Here is a 15141-nt window from a genome sequence, read left to right as displayed (position 1 = left end):
CACAGCAGCCCGATGTGGGCCAAAGGCCTCCCTCTTCGGCTCCCTCGGGAGGGACTTGGTTCAGTTGGTGTTCACCCCTTCTCTCCAACTCTACATAGTACCACTTGCCTGTGGGCAATGGCCATCCCCATCATTTACTTTGCTATATACTTCACAGCTCAGCTGGATACAATGCAGTTAAGCCACACATCTTTCAAAGTAGAAATACTTAAGCTTGAAGGAAGACCGCTGCCATGAGCACCCCTATAAGAAAGATGAAAGTCCGATAGAACAGACTTGATTGTCCTCAAACAGCGGCTGCTACCCAACATGTATTGACATGGAGAGCCCGACAGCCCTTTTTGCCAATGCTTTCAAGTTCAAAGACCGCAGTAGCATGCATATTATACATTAATCATAGGGATTTTTCGAGTGGGGGTGGAGAAGAGGACCGGAGCATGACCCGTTTGGTCATCAAGAAATGCAAGGCTGGTGAGATCATTGAGAGGCGCGTCTTACTAAAGAGAAATAGTGACAGGTAATCGAAGAGGGCTAATCACTTCTGACTCTTCCTGTTTTTCTTTTTCTTTTTGGGTTGATTGGAGGTATGATCTGAAGATAAATCAGTTGATGTAGCTTTGCGTTTTGGATGGCGGGCGGGTGACGGTGGATCCTGTTCGTGGTGTGTTGAGCCTTCTGAGTTTGCAGGCCGGGGCGAGCTTTCTTTGGCGACACTGTTCATGCTTTTCAGTGCTGCCTCGAAATCCAAGCCTTGCATGAAACTCTTGACATCGTCGACCAGTGCGTCCTAGCGGAACAAGAGCCATCATGGGAATCAATACACACCCGTCCATCCATCAACTCGACACTGAAATACGACTTTCTGCAAGAAGAAAGCAATAGTCGACTCACATCGGCGACGTGCTCTTCTGCTATCACGGCTTGTTTCCACGGCGAGCCTTCCAACAAATCCAGGTCCTCCGCCGTTCCGCCCAAGTTCTTGATCTCAGCGAGTAAGACTTCATCGTCGATATCGCTTTCGTCGCCCGAATCTTCTTCCTCTTCGTCTGATGCTTCTTGCTTCGATGTGGTTTCCGGGTCCGGCGCGGGAATGGCTGGACACGCGTTGGCTGATTTTACAGGCGGTTTCTCTTGGCGGACGGCTGATGAGGATCCGGCTGCCAGCTGCTTCGCTTTCCTATCCCTTCGTCGGTCTTTTTTTGGTGGCTTGTCAGAGGATGCTTCGTCTGATGCTTCTTGCTTCGATGTGGTTTCCGGATCCGGCGCGGGAATGTCTGGACACGCGTGGGCTTCTTTCACAGGCAGTTTCTCTTGGCGGACGGCTGATGAGGATCCGGCTGCCAGCTGCTTCGCTTTCCTATCCTTTCGTCGATCTTTCTTTGGTGGTTTGTCAGAGAACGCTTCGTCTGATGCTTCTTGCTTCGATGTGGTGCCCGGATCCGGCGCGGGAATGTCTGGACACGCGTTGGCTGATTTTACAGGCGGTTTCTCTTGGCGGACGGCTGATGAGGCTGCCAGCTGCTTCGCTTTCCTATCCTTTCGTCGGTCTTTTTTGGGTGGTTTGTCAGAGGATGCTTCGTCTGACGCTTCTTGCTTTGATGTGGTGCCCGGATCCGGCGCGGGAATGTCTGGACAAGGGTTGGCTGATTTAACAGGCGATTTCTCGTGTCGGACGGCTGATGAGGATCCGGCTGCCAGCTGCTTCGCTTTCCTATCCTTTCGTCGGTCTTTTTTTGGTGGTTTGTCAGAGGATGAAGGTGTCGGCTTCTGCGCAGCATTTGATCCAGTCGATTCCTTTTTTGGGTCAGCTTTGGAGCCAGAGCGGGCACGATTAGCTGCGTTTGGCTTTTTCGCCGATAGTTGCTCAAGCTTCGCGAGGATCGTCTTGCCAAGGTCGATGGATGAGGAGGACATGGCTTGAGAACTGAAAGCGGTGAATTTTCGTGGGTTGAAGAGCGGCTTGTTTGTTGAGCGAGACAGGGGCTGAGGACTGAGGACAGCGGGCACGAGGCGCCGGTGAGTGAAGATGATGTGGAAGGATTTATTTCATATCAGACATGGAGAAATAAAGAGAGAGACAGAAAAAGGAAAAGAAAAGGACAGAAAAGAGAAGTGATGACTATACCTGAGGACAGCGGGCACGAGGCGCCGGTGAGTGAAGATGATGTGGAAGGATGAGGAAAGAGTCCTTCCACACCCGCTGCCTCAGGTAGACTAACTACATGATGTGACATCTGAGTGAAATATGTGAGACATGTATGTAGCATACAACTAGAAGAAAACATAAGATGAAAGAAAAGAACCTGTAATCTTAACATTGTTTGAGAGCTGCGGGGTTCTGCTGCGGAACAGACTACCCGGGTGGTTTCGGATCTGGGGTTTGGGACGGACAGAAACAGACGGCTGACACATCTAGTGCACAAATGGAGCCATGTGGAGTTTTATTATGCATCAAGCTGTTGTCCTTGTGGAGTTTTATTATCAGTCTCATGGTTATGAGGCACCACATTGTGCAAGATCAGTCCAATTTGAATTGTAGATCATGATGTTGGCTCTGTTTGGCCTACAAAAAGATGCTGCACAGTGTACTTCCCAGCCTGTCCAATTATAACCACCTAACAACCAAGGTTCTGAACTTGTGATCAGCATCAGCAAAAGAAAATCCATGTGAACAGGGTTTACCTGGCGCAGGGGGCAACACGTGGTCACAATTTCTATTGTTTGTCCGCAGATGTGTGGACTGAAAGCTTCAATTTCCAGTTGGTCTGGACTCTGTCCTTGACGCCATCCAGGTGACCCATAGGGATAATATGCTTGCCTTGCCAGATAATTGAGGGCTGAAAAAAACTGGATCAATCTCCCAAGCCCATCCACTTGACCTCCCAAGTGCATCCAAAGGGCTGAAGCCTCTCCAATTGGCCTTCCACACCCACCCATTGTCTTTTACCCAACAACCCAGGGTTCCAGGGGGTACTTTAGCCTTTCCCCCACCAACCGCAGATATGTGTACAATTTTGCCTGCTTTGTTTCATACTTCAGTGTGTAACTTCATGTGGATATGGGTTTCAACTGCCAAAAAGAGAAGCCTTGGTTTGCTAGGTATGATTTGTCCGGGACCCACTTGCACTTGGTCAGCTTTTTTCCACATCACTTGAACCATATCCATTCTCCTGACACAAAAAATTATCAGGATGAACATGATTTGGTTCCAAATCCTTCTTCTCATCCTCTGGCCTACTTCAATCCCTACTGCCTTGAGTACATCTCACATAGGCAAAAATTGGAGCTTTTCAATAGGTGGAGTCAAGAAGACTCCTAGTCCTCTACGGGGTGAATATTTATTTATCTCTTGAAACAAGAGATACCATTTCTCAGAATGCTCCCTGCTGACTGTTTTAATCTTTACACACTATGCTAAGCCCTTAAATCTTTCAACAAAGGAGAACACAGACATACATTGCCAAATTTGTTTTCCCTAACATGCATATCATCCAGAAAGAAGGTTCAACTTGAAAAGCTTACACCTGATGCAAGAAGTTAGCTCTTCCCTAGGCTCATAAATTTTTCCAGACATATGATTTTTTCTGATCATATACACCTTTTGAGAGGATAGGTTTAAGAGATAATTGGGACCTAAAACAAGGTAAGTTTTTTTCATTGAGTTTCTTGAATTATTCTACACTAGTTTGTTGATGAAATATGGTTATAATTCCCAGATAAAGTTGAAAACCTTGCAAAGTATTCAAAGGAGTTCAAGAAATATCAGAAAGAACTCCAGAAACAGTTCAGATGGCTTTCAAAGAAGAAGAAGAAAATTTACCATAAAGAACTGTCTGGGGCAAAGAGAATATTGAAGCAATCAAAGAAAGACCTCAAAACACTCAGAACATTAAAGCTCTTGCAGCTGGGAAGTCCCAATGGAAGCAGTACCATATTTGATATCATGTATGGACCATCTAGGGATTTGCTATCAGATCAAATCCAAGCTCCACCACTCATTGAGGAAATGCGGAGATTGATTGTAGATAAACTATCCCTGTCAATTTTTGATGGAATCAAGATAATGATTACAAAGTTCAGCAGCCTATTTGAAGATGTTGATCTAAAAGTAAGGTTCAATAGTCTGGCAGCCTCAGAGTATGTGTTCAAAATACTTGATTTTTTGGTTGAAAATGAGTTCATCAGTGATCAGGCAACTAGATCCATATTTCTAGAGGAGGAGACAGTGGTGAAGTTTGTTAAATATGCCCAAGAAGCTTCCCAGAAGAAACACAATGACTACTTTTTTTGGAATTACATGGGGAAGTTTACTGAACATTGGTACTGGCCACATTTAAATAAATTTGTTCATGGTATGTATGGCTAGGCTTCCTTCTCCAAAAATGAATTCATGCATTCTTCTGATTTGGGATGAAAATTATTTTTTGTTTATCTTTTCTTGATGGATAAATAGTTCTGACAAAACAAGAAGAAAATATAATCAACTTTGTTTTACTTGTAAAAAGATTGAAGACAAGAGGAGCAGATATCCAACCAAGCACCAACTTACTTGATGATAAAATTGATATCTTTGAAAAATCATTTTCATGCCAAAAATATATGAATGAATTCATTCCATCCTCACATGATTCAAAACCTTCCGGAACTGTAAACCTGCTAGCTTATTCTCCACTTTCCATTAGTTGCTCTGAGCTGGAGGAAGAAGATATGAAATATCTGATAGAGAAGCTAGTAATTCAGCACCCCTTTTATGAACTAATTGATAATTGGGAGTATTCAGCTGCAAATATTCTGGTGTTCATCATTGTCAATTTGTTCACATTTTTGGAGGATGAATTATACCCAAAGATTAAATCAAGGCTGTAAGTTCTACAAGATTGTTGTCCTGATGATTAATGCGACTCAAGAACCTAACAGAAATACATAATTCCACCTTTCCCTTGCTTATTTAGGTTAGAATCACCTCAGTTTATCAAAATATTGCACAAATCACTGGGATACAGTTGCTCAGAAAATTGTGAAGAGCCTGAAGTACTATTTGAGCTAGTGAAGCAAACTGCAAGATATTACATTGCTTGTCAAGAAGCTTCCGGGTATGATTATTTGCACATCAATCCAAAGGCTTTTGATGTACATTGGCAGAAAGAAATTTACCAAGCAAAATTGAATGAAATGATGGATGCCCTTACAAAATTTGAAGAAAAATATTTGGAAATTCAATCAAGAAACAAATTCAATATCAAGAATTGTGAAAATTATTTCATAATAGGAAACTGGAACTTATTACAGAAAAGGAAAAATGCAATCACTGAAATGCAATCAGAATTGGGGGATGAAGTGATATCATGACAGAATTAGAAATATCTTGTGCAGAAAAAGATGAAGCTTCTTTAGCAGTTTTGTGACCCATCATCCACCCACATCTTAAAATTCAGGCACAATATTCATGGCACAGACCTGTCTGAAATTTTACTTCACAGTCACACCAATTCCCAGGCATTATCCTATTTTCCTTATTAAGACCAGCCCTGAATTTCAATTTGTCCCCATTGAATGTTTGTTGATATGATGATATTTTCAATTTTGAACTCATAGTATTGTTGCTTGACCTTACTATGATAAAATAGAGGATCAGGTGGCTGAAAATCCTGTTTGGATCATTTTCCAGAAAAACACTTGGTTCTCAGGTTTTGAATATTAGAGATTTCCTGTTGGCCCAAGGGCCCTGTGTATTTTCAGAGCGCTTGGGTCCTCCTCTGGCCATTGAGTATTTCTAACCCTAGCATTCTTGATTGAGAGTAATAGCTTGAAAGGGAGTTCATTGTGGCCTATTAATTGAAGGTTTTTAATCTCCATGGTCAAAATAATTCATTTTCATCCATTGAGGTTATACCAACCTTATAGCCAGAGGGTATTCCATTATTGCTGCCGATGTTTAGAGATTGCCAATTAGAATCTGTTGCCCAAAATCAAAGAAGACTCAGGAAAACCCTATCTGTACCCAGAACCCATGGGGGGGGGATGTCAGCCTTAGAGTCAGCGCAGCTGACCTAATGTCTGCCTTTGTCATTATTTCTACCTCAACTCTCTTATATCTTTTTAAGCTTAAGTTTTAACCTTGTTTTGACTTCAGATCCTGTTTTCTCATGCAATTTCAACCCTAGTGTCCACTGGCCACTTTCCAATAGCTCAACTCCTTCATAGAGTTCCTTGTTTGTGATGAGCATGCGCAGCAGCTCCCTGTAGGCGCAACAGAGCTCTCCAACCACATGTAGATATGTGATAATTATGTCAGCCAACCTTGAAAATTTTCAAAGTCAGCATCCCCCATGCAGCTGGAGGATACACAGACTTCAGCACACCAAAACCACACCCCCAGATAGCCCAGGATCACCACCAAATAGGATACCACGCTCCCAGTATACCTACCGTCACAGGCGCCTAGGATATTGAAAGTAAGTATCACTCTTTCACTGAAACTTGTTTATCTCAGAGGTACAACTCTGTGTCTGCTTGATTGCTCTTCTTTTTGCTGGCCTTTGCCCCCTCTTTGATCACAGGTCTGCACCTGTCTTAACTTCATCAATGAAAGGATTCTGCTTCATTACATCCTGCTTTTTCTGTGGGTTTTGTAAGAAACAAACCACATAGGTTTCCCTTTACAGAACCTTGAATATCCAGAAGGAAGCTAAAAAATTGTGGCTGGATTAAACTTGTCTAATCCAGGAGCCCTCCACGTTTCTTTGGTGAGAGGAGGCTGTTGCACTCTCTAGCACAGCTTGGCAGCACTCCCTTAAGCCAGTGGAAGTTAGTAACCACCAGAATAACCTTGAATATCTGCTTATCTTGAATCTGCTCAGTTTTTCTCTCTCTTTCTCTCTCTCTCTCTTATATTTGTATTTTCTTTATCCAAAGAAATCCAAATATTGCCCCCCATTTTCTTGTGTCCTGTTGTCACTGTAGAGACTCAGGCTCACAGGGGGAGCTTTGAACCTCTTTGTTTTATTCCTGGTGCATGGAAGAGCTTTAAGTCTTAATGCCTTGGCAGAACATTGAGGAAACTGGTACCTACCAAGAGGAGGTAGTCTCAAAACCACACCTGTCTAGTTTTCCATGATTGGTGGGAATTTATAACACACCTTGCATTGATGATGGGTGCTGAAAACATAATAGAGCTCTCAAAGCTACATCCACAGGCTGGAAAGTGGGGTTCAGGGGGACATACAGAAGGAAAAATGCAGGGCTGTACCCCACTCAGACAATACACATGTATCAAATTTGTATTTGTGGAGTGAGAGTTTCAAATTTAAATTTATTCATGGTTTTAGTCTTGTTGGATATACAATTTTGAGTGCTTTGTTTCAATGTGGAATGCCATGTTGATGCCAGTTTCACTCAAAAATCAGATGAATGAAATGTAGTCTTGGTTTGCAATGCTTTTCTCACTTGCATCCCCCAGAAAGTTATTTTTCCTCACATCACAAAAACTACTTTTTGCTCTTGAGAATAAAATTGTCACTTTGATCATGATTGGATTGCCATTTATTCTTCTCATATTCTGCTCAGCTTTACTACAAACTGGCTTAAGTGTACTCCACACAGCTAAAAGTCCAATTTTTGCAAGTGATGGGGTCAAGAGGACTCCTAGTTCACTCCTAGTTCACTCCGCGGTAAGCATGCGTTTTCTTGAACTGCATATACATATTATTTCTCCAAACTTCACTTGCTTATTCTTACTGATTACATCTTCAAACACTATACTTCCAGCACTTAAATCCGTTGAGGAAAGAAAAACCAAAGAAAATTGGTTTTCACTAAAAATCTTACTGGCCAGAAAGAATATCCAGCTTGAGGACCTTACACCTAATGCCCAAAGTCAGTTCTTCCCCAAGCCCATGAAAGATTCCTGATTTTGGACTTAGTCTGATCATATACAAATTTTGAGACCTTAGAGTTAAGAGATAATTGGGATTTAAACCAAGGCAAGTTCTTTTCTACCAATTTCTTTGAGTTATTCAGATTTTTTGCTATTTAGTTAATCCTGATGCAATATTATTCTGATTCACAGATCAAGTCACACTGATTGAAAAGTATTCAACAGATTTGAAGAAATACCAACAAGAACTCAGGAGACAGTTGAATTGGCTTTCAAAAACAAAGAAGTAGAAAAAGATTTACTGTGAAGAACTGTCCGAGGTGATGAAACTATTGGAGCAATCAGAAAAAGATATTGAAAGACTTAAAACAATAAAGCTCTTGTGTGAGCCTGAGTCTCTATAGTGACAGCAGGACACAAGAAAGAATGGGGGAATATTTGTATTTCTTTGGATAAAGAAAATGGAAATATAAAAGAGAGATAGAACAAGAGAGAGAAACTGAGCAGGATCAAGATAAGCAGATATTCAAGGTTATTCTGGTGGGAATGCACGTCCACTGGCAATTCTAACTCTTCAGAAGAGTGCTGCCAAGCTGTGCTAGAGAGTGCTACAGCCTCCTCTCACCAAAGAAACGTGGAGGGATCCTGGATTAAATAAGTTTAATCCAGCCACAATTTTTTAGCTTCCTTCTGGATAGTCAAGGTTCTTTAAAGGGAAACCTATGTGGTTTGTTTCTTACAAAAACCACAGAAAAAGAATGCAGTTAAAGAGGGACAGCCCTGTGATCAAGAATGAGGCAAAGGCCAACAGAAAAGAGCAGATCAAGCAAAACACAGAGTTGTACCTCTGAAATAATCAAGGTTCAGTGAAAGAGGTTACTTACTGTCAATATCCTAGGCGCCTGTGACGGTAGGTATACTGGGAGTGTTGTAAACTCTTTGGTGGTGATCCTGGGGTTATCTGGGGTGTGGTTCTGGTGTGCTGAAGTCTGTGTATCCGCCTCAGGCAAGGGGGATCCAGACTACAAAAATTTTCACAGTTTGCTTATGTAATTTACATATGTACATGTGGTTTGGCGCGCCTGGTAGCGCTGACACGTCACAACTGCGCATGCGCGCCACAACTCAATAACTCAGGGAAGGAGTGTAGTTACAAAGAATTGGTAAGTTGTAACTAGGGTTAAAATTGCATGAGGAAACAGAATATAAAGTCAAAACAAGGTTATCCCATAAGATGAAAAAGATATGAAGTAATTCATATGTAAAAAGTATATAAAGGCAGACTTTAGGTCAGCTGAGTTGACTCTAAGGCTGACATCTTGCAGCTAGGAAATCCCGACACAAGCTGTACCATGTTGGATATAATTTTTGGCTCATACAAGGATTTGGAAGGTTCATCCAAGGATTTGGAAGGTTCATCCCAGGATTTGGAAGGTTTATCAAAGGATTTGGAAGGTTCATCAATTGATTTGAAAGGTTCATTGAAGGATTTGAAAGTTTCATCCAAGGATCTGAATGGTATATCCAAGGATCTAAATGGTATATCAAAGGATTGGAACGTTATATCCAAGGATTTGAAGAAATCTTCTGATGAAGTCCAATTATCACCCTTCATTGAGGGAATTGAGGAATTGATAGTAGATAATCTTTCCCTGTCAATATTTAAAGGAATCAAGAAGATAGTCAAAGTTCAACATTCTATTTGAAGATGATGATCTGACGAAAAAAATTGATACCCTTGCAGCATGGGAGTATGTGTTCAAGATAGTTGATTTCTTGGTTGAAAATGGATTCATTAGTGATCAGGCAACTAGATCAATATTTCTTGATGAGGAAACAGTGGTACAGTTTGTAAACTATGCCCAAAGAACTTTCTCCAAGTTAAATGGCTCCTACACACCTCAATTGGACTCACACACAAAAGTTGACTGAGAATTGGTACTGGCCAAGTTTTCATAAATTTGTGAAAGGTAATGGTATGATTTCCTAAACTTTATTTCTACAATCATGAGCTGATACTTCATCTTTCTGATTCTTGGATCATAATTATTTGATGCTTCTATCAACAGTGAAACAATTACGTTACACGTAATTTATTGGCCTGTAACTGTATTGTAATCTCTGACCATTACATGTAATTTAAGATCACTTGTATTGTATTGGTGGTCCAATACGATACAGTTACAAAGTATTAATTACATGATACAAATATTTGATTACAGATGTATTGTATTGGGTACCCAATACAATACCAACACTGTATCTGGGGTAATTTTAGACCATTTTTTTAAGCTTACAAATATACTCCTAGCCTGTTAGGGGAATTGGGGGTTAAGAGATGATTGAGGCAACGGTGCAACTATTACGCTAAAAGTAATTAGCAGCGCTAATAAATTAGCTTAATGGTCCCCGCTAATAATCCCAGCTGTTAGCATTAGCGCTAGCTGAACAGCACTACACTTAGCAGGTAGCCTATTGTGGCGCTTGCTACAATGCTTTCATTCCCAATGCAGTTTAGCTTCCTGACATCGCTAAAGCTAAACTTAGCTGTAGTTTAGCGCCCTAGTTGCCTCATGTGCTAATGAAATAGTTACATGTGCAAAAATAAATTATACCCAGCTGACGAGCTGAGTGGGACTATTACACATCTCCAGATTCCCATGCAACTGAGCAGAGTCTAGTCAAGATTGTGTACAGCAGGAAGACAAGTTTTGTCACAACTGACCACACATGTCACCTTTGATACAAGCCCTCATTTTTGAATAGATATAGGTACTCATCAGGTCAAGAGTTCAATTCCCATTAAAGACCTATATCACATGAGATTTACCTGTAACATAGTGACTAAATTAGCAATAATTACCGCTAAATAAGTCGCTGAAATAGCTTAGCAATGCTAGAAAAAGCTGAAGCCTAGCAAATAGCTGCTAAAAAAGGATAATTCTAGCGATTAAAATACACGGATATATTTTGAGATTTGTATTAGCTGTAGCTGTAATACACAAGACAATAGAAAAAAGGGTAGCTTAAGGGTGCTAAAAAACGCCAAGTTAGGATATTTTTTGCTAATGTAGCATAACAGTTGCATGATTGATTGAGGGGAGGGCGATAAACATGCATTTTAATTAGAATCAAAGAAAAGAAACTCCTGATACCCGATGATCTAAGTCTCAGCTTCTGTGGGCTTGGAATCTTTCTCACAACTCTGCTTCTTATTATTCTCTTCTTGGAACTGAAGAGCTCAAGAAACCAAGACTTGGGCATCTTCAAAGTCTCCATTGGCCTCGAAACCTTGACGTAGCCACTGATTTGAGCTAACACATTGTTCGATTGTTCTAGCGGATAAGCTGCCGCAATCACGTCCACACACATCAGCCGCAGCAGAGAAACAACGTTCCACACTTGCCGAGGTTGCACAACAAGCCAAGTAATCCCGGACAATTGTGGCCAAGACTGGGAACTTTGCCTCATGGTCCTGGAAGAAATTCAAACCACTTCAATGAATTATTTCTATAGGTCAATGATATAAAAAAAAGAATGCACAACATACCTGCCACCAGTTCAAGGCTTTGTCTGCTTTTGCTGCAGGCAACTTGTATTTACCTCCAATGTAATCCACAAGTTCTTCAACAATCGGGGCTTTGTTTGTTTCAGGGAAAAATTCAAAGTCATCAAGAGCCTGGCAATGGTGTTTTGATGATGGTTGACGGTCAAGTGGCGGAGATTTATCTTTTGAGCTTTGATTTGTATCTAGTTCTTTCTTTCGTTCACAGTATTCAGATTGAAGTAATGATTCAGTGTAAGTATGGTGTTCCTTGAACCAGGCCTTGAAGATCAATAAACAATATGCTGGGTTTAAGATGGTTGCAAGGAGTATAGCATCGCAATCCAATGCCTCGTCAAGATATGTCTCGGTCTTCAGTATCATCTTACGCATCATAGTTTGGAATTCAACTTCCCTTGTTAATTCAATTCGATCTCTGAGGAAGTTGATTATGTTCAGGTACTCGGCAATCATCAGACAGGCAGAGGAACGATCTCCCTCCATCTTCTTTGTTATGAAGTAGAATTCCTAGTAAAATTGAGTTGATCAACAAAGAAACATCGAGATTAGCCGGGTTGATGGCAAACTTACACCAAGAATATCATTCAGCTTCTTCACAATTTCCCAGTCACCCCGATATATCACATACTCTTGGTAGAAATTTTTCCCGCCATCACGTTCTTGGCGGTCTTTTTCATTTTCAATGAGTTTGTTGATGATGGTTTGAGCCTGATATGCGCGGTCCCGGCTTTGCCACTTGATATTCCAACGTATTCCGTATCCAGCAATGAGGCTTGGACCGTTGTATTCGAGTTTCTCGGCCCAGATATTGAATTCAGAACGTCTAGCTGCTGAAGAAGTGATTCGCTGAATCACATAATCGACCTATGTTTTAGTGACAGAAAAAAAATTCAAGTTCAGAGCTCATTTGCGTTGGAGTATTACCATGACAATAACAAAAAATCACCTTTTTCAATACTGAAGAGATCATGTTTGGTTTTTTACGTTTGGCCGCTGGGTTGCTTTCTGCTTCTATGTGAACAAGTGCTATTTCAGACTCATTGCTGCTAGATTCTATGAGCTCATCGTCAGATTCAAATGTTGCAGGTTGCTTGCTTGAATCATTTTGATCTTTGGATTCTTCTGATATTGATGTAAGCTCGGGTACAAAGCCTAGAGTGCTTTCTTTATCTCGAGTCAAACCTTCCAAAGCCATTTCAATCTCCTTGAGGCCTGCGCTGAGAATTAAGGCAACTTTGTGGCAGAAACACTTGATGCGATTTTGGGAAAGGTTCAGATTGAAGCAAGTTTTTTTCCCAACTAGCCGGTCAACCTTGGAAGTCATCGTGCCGTTATTTGAACCAGAATCTGTAGTCTGAGCAAGAACGTATTAGATTATTTTCATCAGTTATGAAGACATTCATGCGGATAGGAAAGTGGTAATGAAAAAATCAATCAAAAAGACTTATCTTTTCATGAAGGGACGATTTGGTAATGATGTTTGCAAAGGGCACTGCAAGGTACTTGCCCTTGTGAGTCCACAAAATATACTTCATGCCCAAGTGGCATAACTTAAATATCCAGTCGTCGGAGATGTAGGCCGCAGCTATCCCCATGAACGCATGGTGATTACCTTTTGTCGTCCATACATCATGGATGAGTGTTATTTTAGATTTGTTTAACTAGTTTTGACTAATCAGGTCAGCTTCTGGTCATTTCAATTTAAGAGAGAAAAAACAAAGAAATGACTGACTCTCAGGGTATTCAAAACCTTCTCCTGCAAGCTGATGTACAGACGATGAGCTTTGGTTGCAGCCCAGGTGTGAGAATAGATCCTGATTCCCTGCCGAGCATAGTTGAAAGCCACTCCAAGCAGAAAATCCTGGATTCGGGTCCAAGGAAGAGCAGACTGAATGATCCACATGACAAGAAGTTGGTTGAGGCTCCTGTTGTCAAACAAGCCACCGAGTAGAAACTTGCTTGCCGGAGCAGCTTTCAACTTTGCAGCCTCCTTGTCTTTCACCGTAACCGGCAAGTTTGCTCTGTCATTGATCACATCTTTCCTACCTCTGCAAGGCATCCGCCCCGAGTCTCCATCTCAATGCTTCACAAGGTTTGAGCAAGTATCTTTCCCCCTTTTGTATAATTTAGTACACCATTTGCATCGATAGAATAGCTTTGGTCCTGTTGTCTGAAGATTATAATGAGAAAAATTTCAATAATAAGCTCAGATTATCAAGGTATTCTCAACATATCACAAATAAATTCAACTCACTTCGCCTTCACCATAAACTGGAGGTTCAAAATACCACTCAATTGCGTCGTGCTGGGTCAATGCAGGGCCTCTAACTTTCTTCTTCATCTTCGCGTTCTCATTATCCGAGTCCTGGGGAAGATTCATGGCTGCAGTTACCTCATCTAAGTCTGATTTGCAGTCGTCCTCCTTATCCTCAGAAGATTTGGAGTGATCTTCAGACTCATCAGCTGCTAGGTTTTGCTTCCTCTTCTTCAAGACCGGTGTTCTCTTTTGTTTTGAAGTCAAACTCGGACCAGCCTTTGAAGATTTTGATAGTTGTGGCTGGCTCTTTTTTTTGCTGGTTGATTGGTTTTTTTTGGGGGCTCAATGTGAAGATTCTTCATCGTTGGAGGTTTCAGACTGGTTGTTGCGGGTTAGAGATTGACGAGTATCACAACTAGTTTGAACATAATTGGCATGTGTTTTGACTGGAGTAACAATACGGTTAGATTGCCGGGATCAAGGCCGCGAAGGAACATTGGGGGCCATTTTTGGGTTCTGCGACTGTGAGGGAAGTGTACCGGAAGGGTTGGGTGTGTCAGTCAAAGAAGCCATCACATTCTCATGCAGGGGGCATCAAGAATTGGCGGCCAAAGGATGCCAGCCAAGAAGCAAGGGTTTGGAGGGGTGATGGTCAGGAGGAATTGGAGGGATGATGGTCAGGAGGAGTTGGACTTGAAGGCTGAGACAGAGAGCAATTCCGGAGTTAAGGGGCAAGGCTTTGTGGATGATGTCATGATTGGCGGCGCCACAGGTTGGAATTGAGTACATACCAAGATGTATTGGTAATTGGTTTGTATTGCATTGGCGTACTTGATACATTGTCTACAGGGTATCTGTATTGTAACAGGCTGCCAATACAATACCTAGGCATCACAGTGTAGTGTATCAAGAAATAATTACGATACAAGTACACTGTAATGGCGGCAAAGATGGTGACGTTACACAAAATTACAATTACATGTAATGTAATTGTTGCACCGTTGCTTCTATTTCCTTGATGGATGAAAAGTTCTGAAGAAACAAGAAGAAAATATAATCAACTTTGTTTTCCTTTTCAAAAGGTTAAAAAAAAGAGGAGACATTCCATCAAGCACCACACTTGATAAAAAAATTCAAGTCTTTGAAAGATCATTCTCATTCCAAAAATAAATCAATAAACTCATTTCATTTCATCAATCCAATGAGTCAAATCTTTCCAGAACTGGAAATCAGCCAGTTTCCAATAGGTGCCCTGAGTTGGATGAAGAAGATATGAAAGAGCTGATATATAAGCTAGTCATTCAGCACCCATTCTATGAAATGATTGATAGTCCAGACAATTGTGTGGCAAAAATTCTGGTGCTCAACATTGTTAATCTATTTGTATTCATGGGAGATGCCCGGACTGTCAGGGGAGGTCAGCAAGGTCCAAGCACGCGAGCG

At 41.4% G+C, this 15141-nt stretch overlaps 1 protein-coding gene across 1 annotated transcript; it reads right to left on the bottom strand.

Moving 5' to 3' along the window:
• Positions 1 to 535: 535 nt before the first annotated feature.
• Positions 536 to 1914, bottom strand: PtA15_6A638 (uncharacterized protein; the record flags this gene model as incomplete). Its single annotated transcript, XM_053170364.1, has 3 exons — positions 536 to 787; positions 892 to 1015; positions 1103 to 1914. The coding sequence occupies 3 exons, from the start codon at positions 1912 to 1914 to the stop codon at positions 536 to 538; spliced, it is 1188 nt and encodes a 395-aa protein (XP_053021563.1).
• Positions 1915 to 15141: the final 13227 nt, after the last annotated feature.

Source organism: Puccinia triticina, chromosome 6A (genome assembly GCF_026914185.1).
Source record: "Puccinia triticina chromosome 6A, complete sequence".
Lineage (NCBI taxonomy): Eukaryota > Fungi > Basidiomycota > Pucciniomycetes > Pucciniales > Pucciniaceae > Puccinia > Puccinia triticina.
This window is presented reverse-complemented; position numbering and strand designations above follow the sequence as displayed.